This window comes from Atractosteus spatula, chromosome 5 (genome assembly GCF_055471065.1).
Source record: "Atractosteus spatula isolate fAtrSpa1 chromosome 5, fAtrSpa1.hap1, whole genome shotgun sequence".
Lineage (NCBI taxonomy): Eukaryota > Metazoa > Chordata > Actinopteri > Semionotiformes > Lepisosteidae > Atractosteus > Atractosteus spatula.
The window spans coordinates 20,782,141-20,809,134 of NC_142710.1; the positions used below are offsets into that span (position 1 = coordinate 20,782,141).

Genomic DNA, 26,994 nt, shown 5'->3' on the forward strand with positions numbered 1-26,994 from the left:
AACCAGCTTAATAGTTCTTTGTTCTGCCGAAAGTGATTTTGTCTCTCAGCTGTCGACATGTTACCTCTGAATGACCTGCAAGCATTAAGGTCATTTTCGTGCTGGTGGTGAGCTACTGTCATTCTGCTGTTTGAGTTATTTCTTCCTGGAAACTCCTGTGCTGTAAGCACTGCAGTCTGAAAATCATTATGTAGATGTGTCAGACGAAAGCACCACTGACAGAGTGGTGACAATCTGCCTTCCAGGATGTAGCCTGTCCTTTACTGAGTCAAACTCCAGGTTTCTCTGGACTGGTGTGCCGACTGTCTTAGCACAGTACTTCATTCTCTAGGCACCTTCACTCACAGAGAGGAAACCTTCATTCAAGACAATAGCAACTCGGTGATTGTTCGGTACATTCTTCAACTGGGACAACTGGGACACTGTATCTTTTGCATTAATTAATAATCCATGTTTTTCGAAGGCTCTTTATATAGATTTATATAGATCCGTATCTCTATTTGTCAGTTTTAATTCAATCGCCGAACATTTGGAACACATTTATGTGATTATATACCTCCAGCTATTCAATCAACAAACCTAACTGTTTCGCTACTGAAAAAGCAAATACCATTATGAAAGTGCCAAATGAGCTGTTGGTAGTTCATTTCATTGTATTTTTCACAAACTTTGCAAAGTTTAGAAATATAAATGATAAAATAGTAACAATAAAGGCAATTTCAAATATTATCTAATGGGGAAATGTCTGTTGCAGTACACTGAATTATCTGTGGCCACCAATGATTATTATTAGAATTATTAATGATATCATGAGAAATATTCATGATGGTAAAAGTACCTCATTCTAATCTTAAGACTATACAATATCAGAAAATATAATGTGAAAAATTAAATTAAATTGGACATAAACCACAAGAATATAAAGGGCATAGACACATCTTAAACCAGGGAGATCCTTCTGAAAGAAAGTGTCAGCCTTACAGAGGATGTGAAGAATTTTGAGTTGAAACTTATCTTATTTTCCACTTCTACTGAACATTACTGCATCACAAAAAATTCTAATTTAGATATGGAAAGGGAAAACATCAAACCTACACAAAACATTCTTAAAAAAATTAAAATGCAGCACTGCTTAGTGCAAAAAGTACAATATCAATAAAAAGCTTACAAATGCAAATGTGCACACAATGCAAATTACGTTAAATTGGAACTGAAAATATTCTCATTTGAATTAAATTAGAATAAAGACTAAGCCACTCAAGTTAACAAAAATGTGTTTCTGAAATTTAATTGTATTGTGTAACTCCAAATTATTCTAATATTTAGAACAGTAACGACAATAATAATAACCAAACAACATACTAGTAGTTGTTTTGAACAATAACACTAGCATTAGGTAGAGTGTATAAGAATACTGCACACATTGCTGCCTGTGTGTCTCAGCTGTCCAACAGCTCCCAGCTCCCTGGAGTCTCTCCTGTATCCATGGAAGAAGCAGCCACACAAATACTGCCTTCCAGGCCATTACAACACACCAGTCTGCCAGAGTTGTCTGCTTGGAGTTTTACTGCTGCCTGCAGAATGTACACAGGTTAAACTACAAAACAGCAGTTCTTCCTTGAGCTTATTTAAAATCCATACGCATTTTCATGGGGGCTGTGTCTCATTATTCATTCTGAACACGTAACAATGCAGTTAGTGAAACAGCAGAGGCCTGATCTTAGAGACAACAGCCCAAACTGCTGTTTCCTCAGCTCTCTTGTAAAGGACAAGACACTACATCACATGCACGATTGAGCATGCTTAAGGCCTTCAACTGCAAACATTTTATTGAGATCAAAGAGAAACTAGTGCACTGTGAACCAAACATGAAACCCAACTTCTAACTTCACTATGGCTTGAAAAAGCGAGACAGCTAAATTATGGATTGTGGAGCACTATTTTTTGTTGATCTTCTTGGGGTAGCATGAAATAAAAGGAATGGAGTAATTATTTTACAATTAAGATGAAGTGGGATAGTGAGATTGTGATCCTCTCTGCACTTCCAGCCTTTCAGTGGTGATCCAGGGAGTGCTGACTCTGCTAGCCACTGCTCAAAGAAGAATGATGTGTGGGGTGATAAAAATCATTGACTGAGTTCCTCCAAATAGTACCTCAAAGTTTATATGGACTATACACACCACTGCAGTGCATACTAGCATAGTGTATTGCACAGTCAGCATCTAAAGCTGTATGTCTGCTGACCATGTAGTGAATAAAATATTCCATAGTGGTTTTTGATGATGGGCAGAAAAGCGTCTTGCAAGTAAAATAACGGAAGGTACTGTACTTTGCACATCAGTCACATGACTTAATGTGACATAAGACTTATGTGTGAGCATTCAGGTTTTGAATAAAATATTAATTTTAAAGAAATGTGTATGCATTATTTGGCAATTTCATAAAATGGGACACCACAGGAAGGATCTGAATACTTTTGCAAGGCACTGTATCCGCAAAGTTCTACATGACATAATATAGGATTCCAAAAAGTACATGGAAGTGAAATGAACCCAATTATTAAAATATTTCAAAAATGCACTTTTAAATTTAAACGTATCTGTGCAGCTACTCACCTGGGACTGTGCATTCACGTTGGCGCCATTTGTTACCAGCTCTTTGACCACTTCTGTCTGTCCAGCAAGGGAGGCTATATGCAGAGCTGTGTTTCCTTTCTGGATTTAGAGGAATATAAAAACAAGTCAGCTACACCTGTCTGTGCCCAGTCCCTAAAGACCAACAGCCTTGTGTTTGCATTCCAGTACTCACATTGGTGCCAATGAAAAAGCTCTTCTGCTCTACAGGTTTCTATATTTATACCTCTACTTCCTAAAATGCAAAGGTTTTGAAAGATGTTCCATCTCTTTCACGCCAAAAGATTTGAAATAATCTTTTTTTGAGCTGACACTCCCATGGGACGGAGTCTCTGGTGCTCTGGTGTACTGTACAGAATATACTGTACATTTCTGGATGTATTTATGCATGCACCGTTCATCAGCCATATTCAATCCAACCACAGGATGAAGATCACCAAAAAGGCCTGGCTGGTTGGTGAGTTACTGTCAGTGGGGAATGAAACCCAATATGTTTGAACTATCAGTGCAATGCAGTGAACTGTTGGACAGGAGGTACTAGATGCTTTGTGTCCCACTTGTGTAGCTTTTCAGTGGCGATTGTCTTCAAAGTTTGTACAAGACAGGTTCTTCTTCCAGAGTGTTTCAGGCCATCACCGCAATTCTTCACCACCTGGAAGGGGTGTCACCCTGATGCACACTCCTCCTGGTGTTCTGCTATTACAGTTCATAATACTCAACTATGAGTCTTAACACAAACTATCATGTCAAGCTTAGAGCGAGATTATACATTATTCACCTTCTCTAGCAGCAATGCTACTTGTCTGGCTTCCTCTGACAGAGCTGAGCCCTCTTAAACCAGTTGCACCACTCAGCACAGGTCAATGTCATTAATGCATGGCTGTCACACTGGAGTCTTATGTGGCATCCAGCGATACTGACCCCCCCACAAGTTAAACACTTCAATTAAGGCACAGGAATACTGGACCAACCTTTGTTGCTGCGTCCACATTGGCTCCCAGCTTTATCAGCTCTGCGACGACCTCAACATGGCCTTCCTTGGAGGCCAGGTGAAGAGCGTTCAACCCATTCTGAGGAAACGGAGAGTTACAACGGAAGAGAAGTCACAGTTCTTCCGTGAATGATGCAGCATAATGTCCACATTGAAAAAAATCCCAACCAGCACAATGAAAATCACAGTAGGTCTCCTTTTTGCAAAAATTGCACGTCAGCAGAAATCTTCCCGTCCGACCTAGTTACCGACACTGATCTTATTCAGATGACTGCATGCATACTAGGAGCAGCATGACCCTTATTAATGACACTGGCTATAGCTCACCAGTCAGAATTGTTATACATGACTGAAGACAAAATGATGTCCGAGCACTGCACCTCATCAACACCCAAAAGAGAGAGCACTAAAAATATACCAGACTTGTACAATAATTCTCTTTAATAAAAAAAAACAACAAATGCAACACCTACTTACAGTAGTATTTAACGTACAGCAGAAACGTCTACTGTATATACACAAAATAATCCATTTATTTTAGAATCTGTGTCCGGAACTTGATTTTAAAGTGAGAAAGGAGTGTCTGACCTGGTTGCAGATGTTGATGTCTACCCCTGCTTTCAGATAGTCTAGGGCCTTTTCCAAGTTTCCAGCCCGGGCAGCTCTCAGGTAACTGGCATTGCTGTCGGACTGTGGCAGAAAAACAAGACAAAACACATTGGTTAATTCCTGTCGAGCAGACATTTATTAATTATTGCTGATTTGAATAACCTAAATGCACAGATTGACACACCTCGAAATACAGAGCTGTTCCAACACAGCTTCAGAAAAACAGCAATGAAAAGGTCTGTGCTTGTGTTTGCAGCAGACATACAGTGGACTCATACAGATTATGAAGAAAAAGAGGCTTGGGAGTCAGAGAAATACTCCAGTTAACTAAAGTTGCATGAAAATAAGCATAGACAGTATAACAGGGTGAATACCTTCTAACTCTCAAAGCAGCATTGCGGTAAAAACAAAATATTTATCATGAACAGGAACCCAAAGAAACAGGGCGCCCCTGAAAAATGCACACACTGTAGCTTTAGTTTGCATAGGTTTTCTTCCAACTAATTCAATTACTAGCAGCATTTGAACATATCAAGTGATACAGATTAAGATTCTTTACAGTGTGCTACTAATCATAGCATTATCAGAAAGAGGTTCAGCAAGCAGTGCTGTCTTGCAATGACAATACTACAAAAGTCTGACAACCTAAGGGCAGCATTAATTCAGTTAATACCTCAGTTAAATCAAAGATGGCTACATTTCCAAATAAATATCCAAATATGCAGTATTGAACAAATTTTTGGTCTTCCTGGCAGAGACTGCAGATGTGAAAATAATTGTGGCAACAGAAAATGATGAGACATCAGAGTGAAATAATGTGAAATGATCTCATTGATTTTTTTTTGTGACAGTGTTGAAATTAAAACTAGATGTTTTGTTTTCACAATGATAGCAGGCTTTGTGGATCCACAATGTAACACAGGTGAGGACCTCCCTCCCTCTTTGCTCTCTGGATCAGTGGATACTCTTACACCCCCTTTCATGGAAAGCCATTCCAAGCACAGCACAAGCACGGCTGTCTCAGGAAGGCCATGATGGGCTTTTATGGCTTCACTGTGATGCTGATCGGCAGGGCGTGCCTGCCCAGAATGAAGCCACGTTTATTGAGCACTGTTCAGTTTGCTCATGTCATGTGATACAGTTTCCAGCGCCTATGAAATAGAAAATTAAACCATGTGGTAAACAAAGAAAAAAAATAAAGTACAGATTTGTTCTCTAGTCAGCAGGTGGAATTTCATTATAAAATTATGACCATAGAGAAGATATTTAGTCAAAGTTAATATCATAATATAAATAAAATAAATTAAATAGATCTGTTGATACATTGCAAAAGATCATATTAAAATTTGAATATACTTGTTTTGTTTCTGCATTTTAAATTGGATGATAACACTGCAGACATATTTTCTCTGCACAGCGCAATGGAAGGCAAAGGCTATGAACTCTCATGTATGATCCATGTAATTTCAGAATTGCTAAAGCTGAAATGTAGACAAACAGTGAAGATATAATGGTTATAAACCACACGTTTCTCTGGAGTGAACTTGGGGTGTAGATCAAAGTCATCAGGACAGACGGTAATGGGTCTGCAGAGAGTCTATCACAAACATCCTAAATCTAGCTTTATTTTTCTATCACCAGCACCTGCTAGTTCTCTTCAGAAATAACCAACAGTTTTCCTTTCCTTTCACGGCAACATACTGAGGTGAGGTGTGGGGGTCTGGGCTGAAAGCAGTCAAATGTTCTTTATCGACTTAATAACTTGCTGTCTTAGATCCAGTGTTGGCAAGCTGATTTATACAGTCATTCAATTATCAAGACTGCAGCATTAAATGACAAACCTTGGCCACTTCAGTCTCTGCTTTTTTTGGATGAATCACCCTAATGCTAGCCCAAGAGTGACTTCAATTTCCAATATTCAGAAGGAAAATTAAAATTATGATGACTGTGACAAAACACCCTGTGTTAAATTGAGGGGTGTCATTAAAATAATAAGATTCCCAAAATAAGGTGCTAATTAATATTCATGTAAGTAAATCATTTAGTAAAAAACTTTTACAGAAAAGGATCAGCAACAAAAATCGCCAAACCTGTAGCTTCCAACAGACTCAAAGAAAAGCCTGTGGAACAGCACCCAGCCAACATTTCCCTCTTACAGGTACTGTAGGCCTCAACCACTTTAACTGGTCACCCCACAAGGGCCAGGTGTAAATACTGTACTCTAATCCTGCTTCTAATTCCCCCTGACGGACAGGTAAGGTTCCATCTATCTAGAGGAGCCAGGGTTTGTAACCTTTACAAGATGGTGGACTCACTGTACAGAAGGCATAATAAACACAACAAGAGACAATTGTGGATCCACAACATAAAAACATTCAGAGGCAGTCAAAAGAAATAATGCAAAACACAAACAATAAAATTAATAATAACCCCCACGTACTAATAGTCTTTAGATTTTCCATGTGTACTGGGATGAAGATCCTGTCCTGGCCAGGTGAATACTGTGTGTTATGTGTATGACAAGACCTCACTCACAAGGTCATGTGATGATACAGGTAGTGAAAACCAAAAGCAGTATTTCATCACCATGGCGAAGAAGATTTATTACGTAGCAAAAATTCACAACAGCAGAATGTAGCGACTGGATTCTTTTAATATAACCTAACTCACCATTGAACCATGGGTAAAGTCAATAGTAAAGCCAGTATTTAAACTGGACGAGTACATGCATCCCTGGCAAAGGCAGCCTGAGCACACAGAGCTGTGTAATGTTCTGTGAGGAAGTGTGTGTAAAAACACTGACACAGCTGGAAAGCAGTGTGGTTCACAAGAACACAGCAAGGGTACTCTCCCCACAGGATGCAGTACATACACAGAAATGTGCACATGTGCTCACACTTGGACACACACCACATAACAGATGTTTTCAGTTATGTAACACCAACCCCTGGAGAGCTTCTCCCGCTTTTCATGAAGCACAGTCCCTAAGTGTAATTGTGTCCAGTGTGTTGAATACCAGGTTTGTATCTCCGGGACCCAGAACTTGCAACACATCAACAATTTAGAAAATAAATTCAGATAAAGGAGACACAAAAACTATTGGTAAACAGAAAATTATTCTTGTTTCTCTTTTACACTTTTTGAAAAAAAACAAAAACAAATTGGAAATGGATATTATTAAGTACAGTACTAAACAGCACACATTTCCACATTACAGTACATCCAGAAATTCAAGAAAAGGTTTCTTCAAAAAAGCCTTTATATGACAGGGCTGAATGGCAAGAAGATATCACTAATTCAGCCCCTTGAAAAAGCCTATAGCAGGATGATGCAAGATTACATACCTTTGTCTAATACACATCCCTGGATTTAATGAAAAAATGAAATGAAATATACAGTATTCCACTTCAAAAATGTGGAATAAACCAGGATACCCCCCAATTCACTGGCAACTACATACAACGCAAAACACTACGCCCTTTCTCAGAGTGCCCATGAAAAGGCCTGGCCCTGCATTAAAACCCAGAAAAACAGCACGGCCCTCCTGTCCTGGAGCAATGGGAGGGACACGCACAAGGGAAACTGCTGCAGTGTTTTGAGCTGTGGGAAAGAGAGGCCACCAAACTCGAATCTAGAAATCACCTCACAAGCTTGTTTTCCCAGGGCATACATCCTAGCATAAATATACAGTATATGTAGTTTTGTTTCACAACTACATTTATGTAGGAAAGAAAAGAACTATCCACACTGTGTGTTAATGGTGGAGAAAATTATGTGTAGACCGAAACTTGTGTGAAACTAGATAAAAAAAAGTGTTATAGTACCGGCAAAATCCTGCAGTGGAGTTTTTTCAGAAAAGTATTTAAAATTGAAATGGAATTATTTAAAAGAAATTTCAAAATAGATATTAAAAAATTTGGGCAGCACAGTGGCACTGCAGTTACCCTTGCTGCCTCACTGGGCATTGGGTTAAATTCTGCACAGGGAGCATTATCTGTGTGGAGTTTGAATGTAGTTTGTGCGGGTTTCCTTCTGGTTTCCTCCCACAGCCCAAATAAATACTGCTAGGTTAATTGGCTAGTAGGAAAATTGCAGCGAGTGTGTGCCCTGTGATGGAGTGGCATCATGTCTAGTGCGTATCCTGTGCCTGTTGCTTGCTGGGGTAGGCTCTGGCTCCCCCACAACCCTAAACTGCAGTCAGAAGCACATGAGTCGATGAAAGTAAAAACATAATTCCACAGATGTGACAAAAATATGGAGAAAGTCAACCCAATGGACTTCTTCGAGATCACATCAGACAACACAAATATGTGCGGACACTAAGCGAAAGTACATTTAAGTTGGAGAATAAGAGAATCCTCTTTACACAAAGGTGTCTGGAATAAGTTGTTGCATTGCTTAAGCTGGTACACATCAGCATGAGATTCCACATCTGGATGGTCTCCTCTAGCTTGACACTTCTCTTATGTCATTATGTTCCCACATCTTCCCATTTTACCCACAATGCGCAGTGAAACAGAAGCCACGAAAAAAAGCACGAGAGGAAAAACTTGCAAACCTGTTTTTACAAACATATTTTCCTGGTTTACAGTAAATGTCTGGATGTCCCATCTGCCCAGTAATCCACTCTTCATCAGAAAGCGGCTTATCTTAGCGAGGGTCACAACAACCCAGATCCCACCCCCAGAAGTCTGGGGCACAAGGCAAAACTGAGAAAATCCAACTGTTCCCTCTCTGGATAGGAGTCTATTGCAGGTATGAGGCATCTAGCCAGTTTATGTAAAGCAGTGTTCCACTGCATATCCTGCAGTTATCTTTGCTGGTTAAAACTCAGCAGTGTGCAGTGCTATTATTGGCAGTCAGTCACTAGCAGATTTGTATCTGTAGCTGCTCTCGAGTGCTTTGTTAAAATCTAGAGACCAGCTATTTTATTGTCATACTTATCTCCATAGACTATCGACATCATACTAGAAACTTTGCCAAGAGACAGGAGCTTACAACTACAGAATAACATCTAAAAAAACCCACAGTCAACACTGCCAGTAAAGTCAGTGGCAAAAATGTCATGTAAACAAGTCAGGGATAGCAGTGTTTTTCCAAATTCAAATCAGAACATTTTCTTGAGTTTGCCAAGCAAAACCTTTCAAAGCTCTCCTGGGCAATGAGGACACTAGATAACTCGCCTCACAAAAAGGCTGTATGAAAATTGTTAGCAAAGTTAGCAAAATATATATTTATTTTTTATTTCAAAGTAGAATATAGCTGAGAACCAAGGAAACGATAACATTAAGCTTTGGTCTAATTCTTCACCTAACATACTGTAAGGCATTCTTAATTTCTGGGAGGTGTATGCAACATGTACAGTATGACACATCTCATAAGCTCTTTAATGAAGACCTCTCCATGTGAAACTGCAACTAGTTTCACTTCGGATACACGAAATAGACATATTTTGGCCTATGACTGGTGAGAAAATGACATTTCTGTCAAGCACGCTTATGTACAGCACATGCAAGTACTTAAGGTTTGCCAGTGAACCCAAAACAACATAAGCTTCCCTACTATTGTTCTTAGACCTGGTTACATGATCTTTACATTTCTTACGCATCAGCTGCTTGTCAATGTCTTGCTGTATGCAGCATTTCTATTACAGGTCAACACCAGAATGTTGTGCATGGAACCTGTGATAGCATACCAAGTAAGTGTCTTGTTTTTCCCTCAGCAAAAAACAAAAATAACCACGTGCAGGACTTTACCTGCAAACATGCAACTTATAGTCTACTGACATTGTGGCTCAAATAGGTCAATCACATCCACTACAATGGCTGAGTGAGTCTCTTCCCTGTTGTGCTGTTGGAAGAAGATCTCTAATTCACATTGGACTTTTGTATGACCTGTCTGCATATAGCATTTGTTCTTAACCTAACAGACAATGGATTTATTGACTACGCAGACCTACCTAAGTAAATGCTTTACTATTTGTATTTAGTTAGGCTGGTGATGGTAATTTACAGACAATAAACCATTTCTGAGATTTTAAAACTCTTCTGGATTGTTAGACCTTAGCTAAGGTATAGTTTTTATTTGCACTTTACTTATTAAGCCTGCTACCTAATGACAATGGGCACAGAGAGAAAGTAAAGCCCTGCAGAATTTTCTGTTGGTAATTCTCCAGGGCAGAGATGTGCTTTTGACATATATGGTGAACCCACTCAGAAAAGGTGTTGACAGACAATTCCATCACCCATATGCTGTTTGAGACTCTGCAGTATGAGAAATCTTAAGATAACAATTTACATACTACAGTTCATAGCTCTCTTATCAACAAGCATTTGACTTGCTTAGCTGTGTAGTGTTGCAGAGAGAAACCACAATTCTTTAGAAATACACATGGATGTGATACCTACAGTAGAATGTTCTAAAATAACTTGGTATATTTGCTTTTTGTATTTTCTGTTCCTAGTGACAAGCTATCACCCAAACTAATTAAATTATTTTATAAGTAATAGCACTATTATTTATACTAATTAGAGACGTGATTTTTCTTTTAAAGTGAAGTTATTTTCAGAGGAATTTCTTAAACAGAGGTCCTTGAGGAAGAAGAAGAAGCAGGAAACACATTGTATAAAATTAAAGTGCTAAGCAAGATTAAGACACATAGTTTTCTTTATCATTTGGCATTTTGGCTGGATATGCAGCACACTAAAGTCTCTCTATCATAACCTGTGAGGCAGAAAAATGTGTCTGCATTGATTTAAGCTGGTGTTTCTAGCAGGTTACTAGGTAGAACATATGACTAATCAAGATGAATTTCACCGTCAGAATTTAGCCATATTCACTATGCTTTGCACATGTTTCTGAAAGGAATCCTGTCTTTACAAATATTTACACAATCCTGTCTGCCAAACGTTCAAGTAGCAACAATATTGACATTATACGACACAGAAATGTGAAAACATTCATAATTGTGTTTTTATGATGTGAGCTGGTGTTTTGATTTGAGACAAAGCTATACACCCACCTCATTAAACAGGACATTTGATGTAGTTATTTCCACACAGTTCCTGCCTTGAGTCTATACATGGACCTCATTTTCTGTGCAGTTATAATCAAGAATGGTGCTGATCACTAGCATAATAAAACAGCCCAGAAAGAAGTGGTATCTGTGTTAACAGAAAACTGACAATAGTGAAAGTAAACACACATACAGTAATTGAGGCAGGACAGCATTTACCAATATGGTATTACAATGAGTAAAACCATTTTATTTAAAAATGCAATGTTTTAAACTCATGCATGGAACTAAACTCAGGTTAGCGCTTTTACAAGGTCAAGTGGAATTCTACACAAGGCAGAGATAGTGTTTTCTAGTGCAGTCCACTGATCTCACAATCTGTGCACCTCATGCTCTAGTACCTCTCCAGAGACACGTTACTGTCCCCACATACTGAGGATCCTTGAGATGGCAATAATCTGTCATCTGTGAGAGCTGGACACCAAAGCAATGATGCCTCCCGCTTGCACATTCCTTGTCAACTGCAGAACTGCTCAGCCTGGGTCATAAGCAAGCCAAGGTCAGATGGCTCAAAAACATGCAGAAAGGATCCTCTTTAATTCCTTCCTATAGAAACACATAAATCTAGGGAAGTCATAACCTTTTAGGAGGTTGACAAAGACCTCTTCAGACATTTGACGTGCTTTTACGGGAACTGTAACCAGTTTAAGCACTCTTCATGTACAATGCAGTCATACTATACCCGCTAGCTGTAAACAAGGAAGCAAAACCACATACAACACAAAATGATTTGCAAAATCTCTCAACTTGAATTCCTTCCTCACCCTAAGAAACACAACAATCCTGCAGCACCGCTCAGACACCACCGTTAAAAGAAAATACAGCAGACCGTGACTTCCGAAGACGGGTTTTTAAAGAAAACACTTACTGGTGTCAGGAACTCTGCTCCCTCCTCCACTGCCATTTTTCCTGCAGTTCAAAATGAAACCTGAGTATTGAATTAGCCAACCGATGGGATTAGGAAATGCACAGTGACATTATGCCACAGCTAAAAATACCTGCTCAGAGTAAATGTAAGCAAGTGTTCCAGGGCTAACCTTTCCTATAAAGAAGTAAAGCATGGACAATTCCAGCCACACCGAAATAAACTGAAGCAATCTAATGTCAACAAGGACAAGCAGTATCAGTAGTGCCGTGCAGACCACACATACAGTAGCAGAGCCCAGCTAAGGACTGCTCCCTGACTTACCATATTTGTAGGCTCTCAGAGTCACTCTCTAGTCACTCAGAGTACATGTAATCATGATATGTAGGGAACCAAAATAGCAGCAGTATTGAATGCTTTGCTAGGACTCCGCCGGCCTGCCTGCCTGGAATCTCTTCTGTGCAAGCCTTATTGTCATTGTGCTTATCAGCTCTTTCCCCCACAATGCAGTCCATGGCAGGCAGACTGTCTCAGGCAGCCGCCACCATTAAGAGCAAATCAGCCATGCTGTAGGAGGGCCGTACAAAGTAAACTGCCCCAGCTTAGGAGGATTTGGGTGTATTTCCCCTGGTATTAAGAGCTCTGTGTTCTTGCTGGAGCCAGTGCTATAATATTGGCCAGCCAGTGCTATAATATTGGCCAGCTCTAGAAACTGTTTCCCCAATGGCATAAATAACATTTATGCCACTGGGGACACAGCTCAGTAGCAAGCGAGAGCAATGTGTTGAAAACTGTAAGATGTACATAATTCACTCTGAGATTTTGAAAAGACCGCTGACTGAAGCTTTTGCTTTTGCTTTTGTTAGGGAAAGGCAGTCAATTTGTGATACATACCCAAGTTTCTTGTTCTCCATTAGAATGGAAATGTGAGATCACTGTATGTATAAAGATGGTAAATCTGTCATTTCCTGCTAAGTAAAATATTTCCTTTCACAGGACATGAGACCAAGAAAACTTTCAGCAGCATCTTTCTTGTGCAGTAATATTATATCCAATCCATCCATCTTCTAATCGCTTTATCCAACACAGGGTCATAGGAGAGCCGGAGCCTATCCCAGCAAGCAACGGGCACGAGGAGGGATACACCCTGGATGGGATGCCACTACATCACAGCGCACAGACAGGCAGAAACTAGTGCTAATTTTCCCAAAGGATAGTTAACCTTTCGGTATGTCTTTGGACTGTGGGGGGAAACCAGAGCACTTGGAGATAACCCATGCAAACATGGGGAGAACATACAGACTCCACACAGACAGCACCCCAGGTCAGGAATTGAACCCAGGGCCCAGAAATGCAGAGATGTTAAAGGAGATACGTGATAAACTGCAAACAATTTTTTTAATGCTTATTTTCAACTAAAGATTTATTATAAATATTTTTCCTCTGAGAATGAGACTGGTGACAAAGAGCCCTGCTAAAACACAAATCAGCCAACTAAAAACAGTGAGAAGAAAATACCTCTGGGGTTGCTAATCAACTGACAAAGATACAGGAAGAAAAGTGAGACATGGCACACTCTGATAAATATTTGCAGTTTGCAAAAGTGTTTTAATATACAGTATTACCATATGAATATTATGAATAATTAAACTTTCCAGTAGAGAATATATATTTTGTGGCATCATTTCATACTTTAAAAAGAAGAATTTTTGCAGAATAAAAAGTCTATGCTACATTTATTTACCATTTAAATGGTAAATAAAATGTATTTATTTACCATTTGCAAAGAAAAAATAGACATTTAAATTGTAAAGTTTTCTGGACCATACAGCCAAATATTCTTTTCTCAATTGAGCAAGATGACATCAAATGAGTATTATTCCTCTACAGAATAATAAATTCACCAAAGCATAATCTAAATTACAAACAAAACTAATTTGCTGAAAGCAGAACTGGCAATTCTACTTGGTAAACAAATAATAAACTGCATGTGTAAATGTCCACAAAAAATGGTAAAAAAAACCCTGCCTTAGGCTGAAGAATTTATTTTATGAATATCTGTATACTTTCCAGAGGTCTGTTAAAGAACAGCCTAAAAAAATTAAAATCTCTCCTGAAGCAATACACCATGCATCACCTTACACAGGTGTATACACTTGTCATCCAAACGTTGAATAATTCATTTTAATGATAGCATACTTGAAAAGGAATGCAACTTGCATATTGCCTTATAAGCAGCACTTACGAAAACTTAGGAACAAAACAAACAATAAATAAGAATAAAATAAAGATGCCACTAAGAAAAGAATCTTAGCTAAGAAAATTGAAGCTTTATTCGAAGTCAGTGCTCATTACATCTCAAGACAATCCCTAGGTGTCAAAAATACAGATTTTACTCAAAGAACAAGGCTACACTAGTTTTACTCTCTGGCTCAGAAAATGTCCATTTCATCTTAGAGTGGTCTGCTAAACAAAAGACTATCAGACCCCTATCTTTTTGATCGACTCAGTTACACCAACTGCTGAGACCTAGAACTTAAACCGGTGCTTTGAAATGGGTCTCTGACGTCTGTATACTTCTTGGGGAAACCCAGCCTAGAACAACTTGGGAGTGAACACGACTTCACTATTAGACCTCGAATGAAACAAACACACATCCATCCCTTCTGTAATCCGTTAATCCAGTTCAGGGCAGTGGTGGGAGCCAAAGCCTACCCAGGCAAACAACAGGGCACCGATCCATCACACTCACACCAGAGCCATTTTTTCCAGAAGCCAATTAGCCTACTATTCCAGTATGTCTTTGGACTGTGGGTGGAAACAGGAGCACCTGGAGGAAACCCACATGAACACAGAGAGAACATATAAACTCCACACAGATTAAACCAACCCCCGGGCGCCAGCGCTGCGAGGCAGCAATGCTAACCACTGCACCACCGTGTAGCCCCTGAAAGAAATACTTCACAATCAAGTACATCTGTAGGGAAGACAGCGACAGCACAATACAGAAGAACTAGCTGCTCTCAAAACTTGAGCAGAAAAAAAACATGTCTAAAAAAAGCTCCAGCTGACATGTTCAACAGCGCTACACTGCTGCTGAGCTTTTGTGAGGGTGTCATCCTCTCAGTGTGCACCAGAGCTTGGCTGGAACTTGATAGGTTCTTCAATCAAGAGAAATTTTCTGAATCTGTTAACTGTGTTAAGATTGAGAAAGTTAAAGGTTGTGATATAATATCTGGAGCTTCTTTATTTGGCTGTTTCTTTGGTAGTAGTATTATTTCTGGTCCTTCAACCTGGAAATATTGTTTTATTATGGTAAATTTAATTTCAAAAACTTTCCTTTCCTTGGGGGCAATTGCGAATCTTGATCAGAGCTTTGAAGTGACATTAGCAAACACTTTGAATTTGATATGAAACATTAAACATTTTTCTAGTTTCGCGTTTACATTTTTTTATTCATGGCTTTTTTTACAATTCCAGGCACGGAGATCCAGAGTCGGACAGGCTTTAAAGTATTATTCAATTAGAAATTGATTAAAACCTAAAAAGACAGGAAGCTTGACTTTTTAGCCTCGTGATCCATTCAATGAAGTGATTAAGATCAGAGTGGCAATGAAAAACAGGGGTCCATTCAGCCCTCACAAACTGTAGTTGCCCATCCTGGGTCTACATCATATTGTACTGTGTGTACCGAACCCTTTTAATAGTCTAAAACCCCGGAGTCAACTGTGAAAGTGTGTGGAGAGGCATTTGGACAGAGAAACTGAGAGGAGGACCTTCGTTACATGAAAGGGTCGGGGGGATGGATCAAGAGCCCCAGCCATGCCGTTGAGGCCTTCCAGTATATGGCTGGAGAGGATCCTCCCATCAATGGGCTCCTAACGAGCAAAGGAGCTCGATGGGCTGAATGGCTCCACTCTTTTATAACCCATCTTATGTTTACTAGCACTGACAGAAGATGAACCCAAAACACCGGGTCACCTCCTAGAGGCTGTGGCACCGCAACAGTGTGTCCATAAGATGAATAACTGTTTCACATCAAATTTCCAAATATTTCACATACAGAAACAGTCAAAAAGAAGAAAAAATAACTACTCTTCTCCTGTCCTCCTGTCTGACCTTTCTTAGAGGGCAAATGCTCAGTGTTGGTTGCCTATAGGGTTGGATGTACAGTAGCTGCGTGGTGCTGGCAAAAACACCAAAATAATCAACAATGTGTTTTCTTAACAAGTTAAAACATTTAGAAAAATGAAGCACTGTTTGTTTTGTTATTTTAAGTGGATGTCTCCTGACAGGTTTTAAATCTGGGGCACTGAGAAAAAAACCAAAACCATACTTCTGTCTAAGTGGGCCAGGCTAAAATTACAACCAGCTAAAAATATGTGCGACTTAATTGGATAGAGTAATTAGCTTTGTAAAACTGTAAAAGTATAATTCTACATTTTTGTATAAAAATACTTCTCCAAAATGCCACATGTAACTACAAAAATGCATACATACTGTACATATGAAATGATATACAGTACAGATAAAGTTTCATGAGAGGTTGAGTAAAAAGTAATTGATGAATTAATGAAATGCTATACAAGAATAAAGATGGTTCAATTCCACATCCAATCTCAAGTAATTACCTCTCTATAGTAGTTCACGGGTTTTGTCGTTTCTCAGCTATATTTGGATTGTCTGTACCATCTACATTCGACTGCTGCTGTTACCAAGATGATTAAGGACCACAGGTATGGTTTGTTTACTCATTCCTTCCCAGGAGGATAGAATAAAAAAAACAGGATTCAACCATAAAAACTGTGAATAACTTTTCATTAAAAAAATCACTGAAAAGAACCAAAGGTTAATGGAAGATTTCTGCAAACACTTCAGCAGATCAGTAAAAGGTCTTGAAACAACCTAATCAGAAGGACCAACCATCCCAAAAGTATTCCAATCTGCTGGATTATTGTGTTAAAATGGCCCTGTCATCCTCCATTATCAACAATGTAACTTTATGTTTTGAGCCTTACTTCTTCATAAAACACCAGTGAAATACACAAGTGGACACTAAGGAGAAGTGCATTTATAATGGACAACATTTTAAACAACAGGCTTTTCTTTACACAAAGAGAAGTAGGTGTCTAGATCAAGCCCTGTTGTCAAAGCTGATACCCTGGCTTCCTTCAAGCAGCAGCTGGATGTGATCCTTGGATCAATTACCTCCTAAAACAATGTAAGGTACTGTAGATGTCATTTGTATCCTTCTATATGTTATTATACAATAATCTGTCCACAAAAGTTCTAAAATGTTTCTGCTGCTGAGATTTTGAATACAGCTGATCCCAAAGTGAAGAGGCTATTTCAAATAAGACATAAAAATCATGAAGATTATTATAATAACAATAATAGTGTATATCATACTAGCCTTTTTTATTTCTGCTAGTCTTAATTAACTGTAGTTCTGATAAAAAAAATATTTGTACTTTGTCATTTATAATAATAATATTAATAATAATGTCACCAAATACATTAAATCTGTTGAAGAGCAAAACAATCTCTACATCACTGGCGTATGGATTTAGATTCATTTCAGTCACTGAGTGGCCTCAAGGAAAAAAATATCCTTCCAAAGAGCTGTGCAAAAAATAGTGTCCTCTGTCAATACCAGTGGATAACCTGCCTATGCAATAAGCATAACCACAACAATATGAGACTTGAAACATTCTGCGATTTCTCTGCTGGCCTTTCTTAAACATACAGTACCGTACAATTGCCATTAATTGAAGTGTTGTGCTGCAGGCAAACAGTTAATGCAGTAGCAAGGCAATACATGATGGCTGTGCACTCTAAAAAATTCACTTTCATTTTAAGACCATTCATCTTTGCTCTCTGTAACTCCCCCCACCCAGAAAAAAAGATACATTTCAATCAAAAAATAATAATTTAAAAGGGCGATTAAGGAAGGAAAATCTGTTCATTTTCATCTTAAACCTATTGTGTAATACAAGTAAAACCAGCACAACTGAGGCAGTTCTGGCCAAGGTTATGTTCTCGATGGCTCGCTATGAGGACGGGGAATACACATGTGGGTGTTCTTTCGTGACCCATTAGCACAACATGTGAATAATAGCTCCAGGTCAATGGCAATTCCCTCCTGCATCTGCTTTCTGCCGGGCACCGACTGCAGTCATCGATATAAAAATACCACTGCCTCTTGGTGTGCCGCATTACTGCGCTGTAGCTCAGCTGCCTTTCCCCTCGTCATTCTAGCTCGTTTGATTTCATTTTAAATATTTACAGTGCGCGTCCGGGGCACCGAACGAGCGCGAGGCGCAGTTCCGCGTACCTCGAGATTGCGTTCACGCGGCGTTTTCTCTCCTAAACCCCTCCTAAAAATCCGAGGCTTCAAATTTCATCCCGGTGACACTTTCCCATTTAAAATTTTCCGGATGGTCTCTCTGCGATGCTCATGGTTATGGCGGTTGCTTCATTAATTCATCAAATCAATAGCTCCCGTCTGCAGAGACTTACTACCATGACCTTCCCTGTCATCTACCCTCCGCGGGCGTAGCCCACATGCAGTAAGGCTGTCAAAGCAGCAGACCCTCAGCTTATTACATGTATTGTTTAGCTAGGTTTCATTCCCATACAGTACATTGCATGGTAGACAACATATTGTACTTGTGTTTTTTAATGTAGATTAACAGGGCCTGTTTGTCACCTCAGTGCCCTGCTGTGACTGTCACCCTGACATGTTCTTGCATATCGAAGCTTAATGGCTGAGACTACAGAAGAGGACAGATACCCTAGAGAGAAACAGAACGCACAGCAGGTCCAAAAAGAGAAGGAGTGCAGCCGATTGTGGTTCCTGCTCTATGCTACCCACTAACCTGCTCATTTGTGACCAATGATACCGTTTCCTGCTATCATTTCAGATTTCCGCTTTGTCATTTTTTCTCCCTAGTCTAAATCCTTTCTGAGAAAAGCCAGGTTTATTTCCCATGTTGACCTTTGTCTGCTGGGAAATGCCTCCCATGTTCAGAATCTCACTCAGATGCCCCTTTTTCCCGACTCTGTTCGGCTTGGTCAGTGTCTGTTGAGGACAGAGGAGCTCACACACTTGTCTCCTTGAGAACGGAGTATTGTAAAGCCCCCCACTTGCTGTTATTGTTAAGACGACACAGAACAAAGCACAGGATGTTCAATTCCCAGCCGACAGAATTGAACTAGTTTGGCAGGCTGATGTGCATATCACACCTGATCTCGAGTCTCTACACCGGCATCCAGCTGAGTGTGAATCATAAACATTTGCTCATGACTTTCAAGTCTTTAGTGTCTTGTCCTTCCTTACACTCCTGACCTTATGTCAACTTATATACCCAGCTGCAATCTGAGATCTGTTGATCCTTTGTCTGTCCTCAAGACCATGAGTGATTAGATCACTCAAATCTTTTACAACCTCTTTTCCAATTGGCTTCTTAATCATTATTCTTTTCACTGCTTGTATTCTACTTTTTATTAATGTTGCCTGTTTTTATATACTTGTATAGTGCCTTAGGCACTCTTCTTGTTAATGTGGATGAGACAAAAAATGCTTTTAAAATGTTAGCCTTGCACATTATTCTTTTCCTGCACAATCTTGAGCTTTTCTAAGGTTTTATACACACGGTATATCATATACATACATTATTAAATCTATCGTTTTGATCATATGCTCTTTCAGAATGAATTGCTATGCGTAGACACTGCTTTGAAGAATATATGAATTGTGAAACCCATTACCAAGGAAAGCATGTTGCATACAGATTGAACAGCAAATCCATACACACAGATCAGGGCAATGAAAAAAGAGCCTCTGTGGCTTCAGCTCTGGAGTCAGCAATGCATGTTCTCTGAAGCTTTAAAGTGAAATGAAATCAATGGTCCTACATCAGACCCTAGTGGAGAGCAATTAGCACAACAATGTCACCATCATCTAACTACCCAGCTTAAACATCATGCAGCTATAATTCAAATGCAGAGATGTGCCAGTGTTAGAATAGCTTAGCAAACCTCCTCTATGACAGCATATATTGTGCACTTTCTAAAGTCCTAACAGTATTTATGACTTATTAGTCTGCTTATTAGTCTGTGTTTAACTTTTAACTGTCCAATCCATATTATTAAGGCCAAAAATCAGACCCTATGCTAAATTGAAAGCAAAAGGAAACACTAAGAGACACTTCTTTGGTGTCTGTTCACAATATTACAGTATATCTTGGTTTAGACTCCTGTACATTTTTCTTAGCCTCCCAGGAGTACTGATTCCCTTTCTTCTGGAAGCTCTAGCAGTAGCAAAATGCAGACAGTTTACTGAATAATTACTCCCAAATCTTCTGAGATGACAGATGAAGTGTGTGTGGAGCAGCAGTTTATTGATAAAAATATAATTTTCAAAGTAATACTAATGGTGGCAATCCATATGTATTTCTGACAGGAGACATGTGAATGATTTAACATTAACAGGAGCTTACCTACTAGATGTTTTATTTAAAGTCTCAAAAAGACATATACAGGTCAAACAATTTGATGATAGACATTTCCTTTAAAGAGAACAGACAGCAGTAAAATGGAAATTAATAAAGCCAAAAAATTATCAATCCAAAAGAATAAGCAAAATTTTGCATTAAAAATAAAGAGCATATTCTACTAGGCTAGAGTATTTTAAAAAATCAGTTTTCTTTAACTGAAATCCACCGTGCTGTCCCAAAACCATTTAAATTACATGCTCTTTTCTCCATTTGTTCATAGAGGAATTTCAAAAAGCCTTCAAATACAAAATACAGAACTTCATTGCATGACACAGAAAACAACATATCCTTACAGCTAACGGAATATGTCTGTGGCGAAGTACTTAAAATAACAGTCATTGTCAAGAAAGTGAAACATATGCAGCTGCTTCTAAATTCACAAAGGACTATTTCCCATTTGAGCTGCTGCATGTGTCTTCTCTTGAACATTCTGGTTTGTACGAGTCCAAACTGTCTCGTATAGTACATTCCAGATGCAGCTCAGTATAGCAGCTGACATCTGCCTCCCATTTGAGATGAAACTGCACCTGGACAGGATCTGCAATAGAAAAACATCCCCTCCGGCCCCCAGTGGTTTACCTCAGCAATGCTGTGTCAAAGGGACGCCGACCAGAATCAGCCAGGTGAACGAAAGGGGGGTCTCTGACGACTGGCTTGGCTGAGAGGCTCACCCACAGGGGGGCCTGCCGGTTCAAATCCCAGCTCATCCTGGACCCAGAGGGCCTGGCAGTGGTCCTTAAGCCCCAGCAGACAAAGGTGCAGTGGAGCAGAACACACTTCCCCATCTTCTGCTGTCAGCGCCCTCCAGCAGTGGGGTCAAGAAATCAGAAAACAAATCCACGCCAAGGAGCAAGAATCTTATCTTTCACATAAGCTGCTCAACTGACGAGGTGTTGCATGTAAACAGTTTTTGAAGCAGCCTATTGCTTGTCTGGTTCCCCATGCGTGGAGAGAACTGCTGTACGCCCCTAACGAATTACAGTACATCCTCGCAGGTCACACAGAGTTCAACAACCACTTAATATTGGCTACATTAAGTTGCTCTCCCTTCACAAAAAGCTAAAATCAACAAAATCCATCTCCTTTTTAGAAACGGATTATTTTTGCCTATCGAGAAAGGTATGCCTCTTTAATCACAAGTAGGTATTTAAGTTTAAAACATTTATCTCGATGTCGAAATGCATTCTATTTTGGTTTTCAGCGTTTCCCTGTACTTTCTCTGGGATATCAGTCTGTGCCAATCTCACTCTCTGTGTCCTATAGCAGGCCAGGTGCTGGAATGGCTGAGCTCCAGCAACTGCATCTGCTGCACAGTATAGACTCTCTTCTCCAGCCATTTCTCGTGCTACTCATTCTCACTGCAGTGTAATTGCTTCTGACATTTGGGGAAAAAAGCCATGAATAACTCATTGCCCTGCATGTATGCCTTAAAGCATTTGCACCCACCCAAGTATTAATGTTACACTACAACACAGTGCTGTAACTGCAAACCAATCTATTATATTCAGCCTGGGCATTGTGTGAACTGAACTTAACTTAGAAGTTTTCACTGGCTGTTCGTTTTATAGTTTCTACATGATAACTAAACATGGGTCTGTGTAGAAATGTAGCTCTTCATTTAAAAAAAATCTAAATGATCCACTTCAGAAAGTGCGCTTAAAAGGTATGGCTGGGTAAATGGATTTCTGTAAGAATTTCTGGAATTTGGAAATATAATTTTTTTTTGCATCTGGGAAAGGGGCAGACTTACGACACGTCCCATTGCTTGTTTTCAGAACAAAGCATAAATGCAAAATAGCAGTAACAAAATATGTTCTGTATTATATTTCTTTTAAAGTTCAGAGCATCAAAAACAAGTTCAATGTCCTGAGCCTTTGGACCAATAACTCAGAAGAGAATATTGAAAATGTGCTTAAAATAGTGTAGAATCTTCTCCTCTACCGTCTATTTTATAACCTCTTAATCACACTGAAAGGTCCACAAGCTCTTAAACTTATTACTTGAGAAGAATCCATTTTAATTTGGTCATGGAAATAAAATACAATAATACAGGAAATGTTGCAGGCATCTTAAGCTACAGTGGAGAATCTCTAGGTTGCAAACTCAAAAACAATACTCTTAAGAGAATACTCTTTGAGCAACACCTCAATATGCATTCAGAAATTCTCCAGGTACAGCACAACTGAGTGTAACAACAGCTTGACAACAAAAAGTCTTCGCAATACTCTTCACGTCTATACAGCCTTTCTGAAGTTCCTTTGATCAGCCTTTGATTCTATTTTCACCCGTCGTCGTGACTCAACAAAAGAAACATTGCTACTGTATATCATCAGACTTGAAACCTGCACATTCCCATCATATTTTATTATTTTCATTTAACAAACTTTTTAAAAATTGGCTTTTTTATTTGGCAGATAAATCAAGACAGACATGGAACTACAGAAAAGTAAACATTTAAAGCTTAGTTACACTTCTTCTTGTACTCAAAAATAGATGTTACGTCAGTAAACTAATTCTGACTTAAAAAACAGCAAAAAGTTTAGGTATGCATCATTTTTAGAAAATGTACCAGGTAAAAATACACTCATACTCTTATAAACCCACAGATGGACTTCTATTGAAATGAGGAAAGGAAGATGAAAATAAGAGTACAGCACAAATAGTTAATTCAAAAACATTCAGAGGTTTATCCTTAAATTCTGCTTTTTCTCTATGCATTCAGATAATAGCCTAATTCATTGATGCCATAAAAAAATCCAATTCTGCCAATGTGCAATAGTGTTTGCAGCTTAGTTTTCTTTAATTGTACACAATATTGTACAAAAACTGTAAGTGTTTTTTCATACATTCAGCAGCATATGTTTCAACTATTTCTACAGCTACCTCTAGCACATTTGCAAAATATTTATATATTTCCTTCTGTTGTGAGACCTTACCAAATGAATGGGTATTGATACATGTAATTAAATCTGATGCCATTTTATTTGCATCAAATATATATGTTGTACATATTCACACTTGTATGTTAATGTTTTTAAAACACAAGGTTTTAATAACCAAAACATTGGTTAACAGGATTTATAATTTTATGGGAAAGATATATCCCTTCTCAGTCTAGACACATGAAAATCTTTCAGCCCTTTTAATATATATTTTGATTTTATAATGTGATTTCTATTGTGTTCAACAAAACCCTCCTTAAACTCATGTTTTTATTCTCATATGAATGACAGTTTTCAATTACACAGCAAAGATACAGTACGTTCTATTCTTGCCTCATGACATTCCGTAATGAGCTGATTGAATTCCAGATTATCCGGATCAATAAAAAAACCAGACAATTTAATAGGTACACTCTGATTCAGTTTATCTACATCCAGGGAAGACATGGGCTAGACAAATGGTTGGCCATCTGTCCCTCTAACATCCCCAGAGTGACCCTTTGTTTCACAAAGACACCACATTAATCTGCTTCATTTTATAAGCTTTTTAATTTTCTTCTCAGCAGTAGTGATCTCCAAATGAAAGGGATCATCTGAAAACACAAGACTACTTGAAATCATTAAACTAATCTGTATTTATCAGGAATGCAATGTCAGGGCCCGAGGTTAAACATCCTTTCATTTTTTAAAAGTAAATTAAATGCGGGTGCACCAATCACACATCTTGTTCACACATTGCACTTCTGTGTGTTCGCAGTTAAGCATATTTTTTTTACTGTGTGGATTAATAAATTGTATATTAAATGTTACAAAATGTGTAACAGGCATGGGTTTCTGAAAGCTCACAGATGGACTTCTTATGGTTCAGCTCCTTTTTTTCTTCTCAGCTGATGACTCCAAATTTCACAGTACACTAGTCACAAGCGAAGCTGTGCATCTCATCTTGCAGTTTGGAAACAAAAATTCATTCTGAATGTTAAACAATAACAGATGGCTTTAATCTGGGGGTAAAAAAATAGTGTATCAGGTTCTTTGTGGAGTATTAACAATAAAACAAGCAATCATTGCATTTCATCTTAAAGTGGAGAAACCCTCTTCTTCAGAAAAGCCTTTACTTAACTGGCTCCATTCTTCACCCCTCTGCTTTTCTTAGTACCACCATCCACGGTCTCCTCTATATATTTTAATTGTGTTTTATCTTGTGTGTTCTTCTTATTTATTGTTGTTGTCATCCTCTAAAGCGCTTTGAGAAGTCACCTTTAAAGGCGCTATATAAAATAAAGTTTATTATTACTATATACAAATCATAAAGAGCATATCCTGTTTAATATGTCATTTTTACTGTCCAGCTTTAAGCATTTTTCAGATTTAGATCTGATTTAGAAGGAGAAAATGTGTTTAATGTGACTGAATAGTGAGTGATTGCCCATGAGATACAAATAATTCAATAGTTTGAATGGACACTGAGGTTGGCTCTAATATGCGTCAAAATGCATATTAGAGCCAATTGCCCATAGAAATGAATGCATACTTCTGAACAGAAAACCAAGTGTGTCTGCTTTACTTTGCAAAGAGAATATTTTTCCAGCTGTGCAGTTGTGATGTTCAAAGGTCTTGTCAGTTTTCTGCAGTGTGCACCAGTCTTTTTCTGCTAGTCCATCTATTTTCCAGAGTTGCACAGACACTGGCAGACTATTCCCTAGAGACACCATTGATGGTCTGACTTTAAGAAACTATGACAAGCATTTCATTCCTTTGCACTGATCTTGAGTTGTCCTTTGAACATGAAAATGCTCTGCAAATCATCTTCAGAAGATGCTCTAAACATAAGCAGCTTTACCTTGGTTTGCAAATGAAGTCAATCCTACCATATACAATCCTGAATTTCAAAATTGTAAAGTCAAAAGTGAAAGGTTCTAGTTTTACTTAACGAGCCTAGGAATGATTACCTGCAAAACTTAGCATTTTTAAAGATATTGGCACATTAGGAAATTAATGGAAGTGTATCTTTTTTTGTCAAAGTTTTTTGTGACATTTTACTTTTGACTTATATGTCATGTTCCAATATCAGATCAAATTCAGTGGATATGAATACAAGAACATTCTCACAAAAATACTATTAATAAAATTCTAATTTTAAGCAATCATTTGTATAGCATTTAACCTCTGACCTTTAAATGGTTTCAAAAGCATGGTGTACTGTTTTCATTTATTGGGGAGAAGAAATCAAACATTTTACTAAGGGCTGTGAGAATTGCTCTTACTAAATTCAACAGCTTTGTTTAATCTGAAGTTCATTCATTCAGAACATGACAGAAATGATTTATGGTGATCTTGTGAAAAATCATAACAGTGAAAACTAACCTTTAAAAAAAACTTGGATGAATTCCTCACATGTTTGTGGCATAGAATAGATAGTTAACTGTGTAGGCTGAGTAATATCACTGTCTGCCGAAGATCCTTTGCTTTTAATTAATAAGAGTCAGGAGGGGGTATACTAAATCCTCCTCTGCAGACATTTGCTAAAATCTGTGAAATTAAACAAAAGGCAGAAAACAAAAAAATGCTTCTTGTTTCCTCATTAAAAACTATGCCAAGCGATATTCCATTGTGAAGAATTATAGTATACAACACAACACCAACTTTTTTCTTTAAAACCATAACAATTGGGATTTTTTTTACATGAGGTTAATAAGCAACAGACAATGAGTTATTGGTAAAACTAACTAGGGAGAAACAGGATCATCTGAGAAAGCACAGGTTTCATCATCTGTAAGAAATGGATCCTTAAATGAAATGCTTCTGGCTGTAAAAATACTGTAGCCTGAGTGTCCGTAACAGTTAAGCAGCCTTTCAAAACTTTATCCTGAAGAGCAGTCAGCATGAAATGTGAAATTAAAACACAACAATTGGTTTAATACCCTTGCACCATAATTAACAAAAAAGCATGTTTTGTGCCTAGATAATATTCAGTCTGATGATAGTTTTTTCTAACAACAAGATGGTTATGAAAAACCTTTCTACATGTGACACAAATCTCAAACTACTTCAGACAAAAAAAAAGTTTCAACTTTATGGTTTTGATAATGGCTGTCCTTGGGATAAAAACCTTAATGCCCATCCCAGGCTGCATTTCAAGCAAGAACAGTGAACATAACGACAGCTAATGTGAAGCATCATACTGCCATACACTGCTGCAATGGAGAAAAACCAGTGAGGCAGCCGGCAGCCAGGGAAAATTGTTACATTTTTAAATCGTCAATTTGTTGATCAATTTATTGAAGAAACCAATATTTGCAATATTTTCTTAAATATAACTCT

General features: G+C 38.4%; 1 protein-coding gene across 7 annotated transcripts in view; it reads right to left on the reverse strand.

Moving 5' to 3' along the window:
- Positions 1-26,994, reverse strand: part of ank3b (ankyrin 3b) — a 159,373-nt gene that overhangs the window by 74,027 nt on the left and 58,352 nt on the right. For all 7 annotated transcript variants that reach the window (XM_088916637.1, XM_088916635.1, XM_088916636.1 and 4 more), the window contains exons 2-4: positions 4,213-4,314; positions 3,605-3,703; positions 2,616-2,714 (exon numbers count right to left, since the gene is read on the reverse strand). In XM_088916637.1, the coding sequence (XP_088772763.1) occupies positions 2,616-2,714; positions 3,605-3,703; positions 4,213-4,314 (300 nt within the window). The remainder of the gene's footprint in view (positions 1-2,615; positions 2,715-3,604; positions 3,704-4,212; positions 4,315-26,994) is intronic.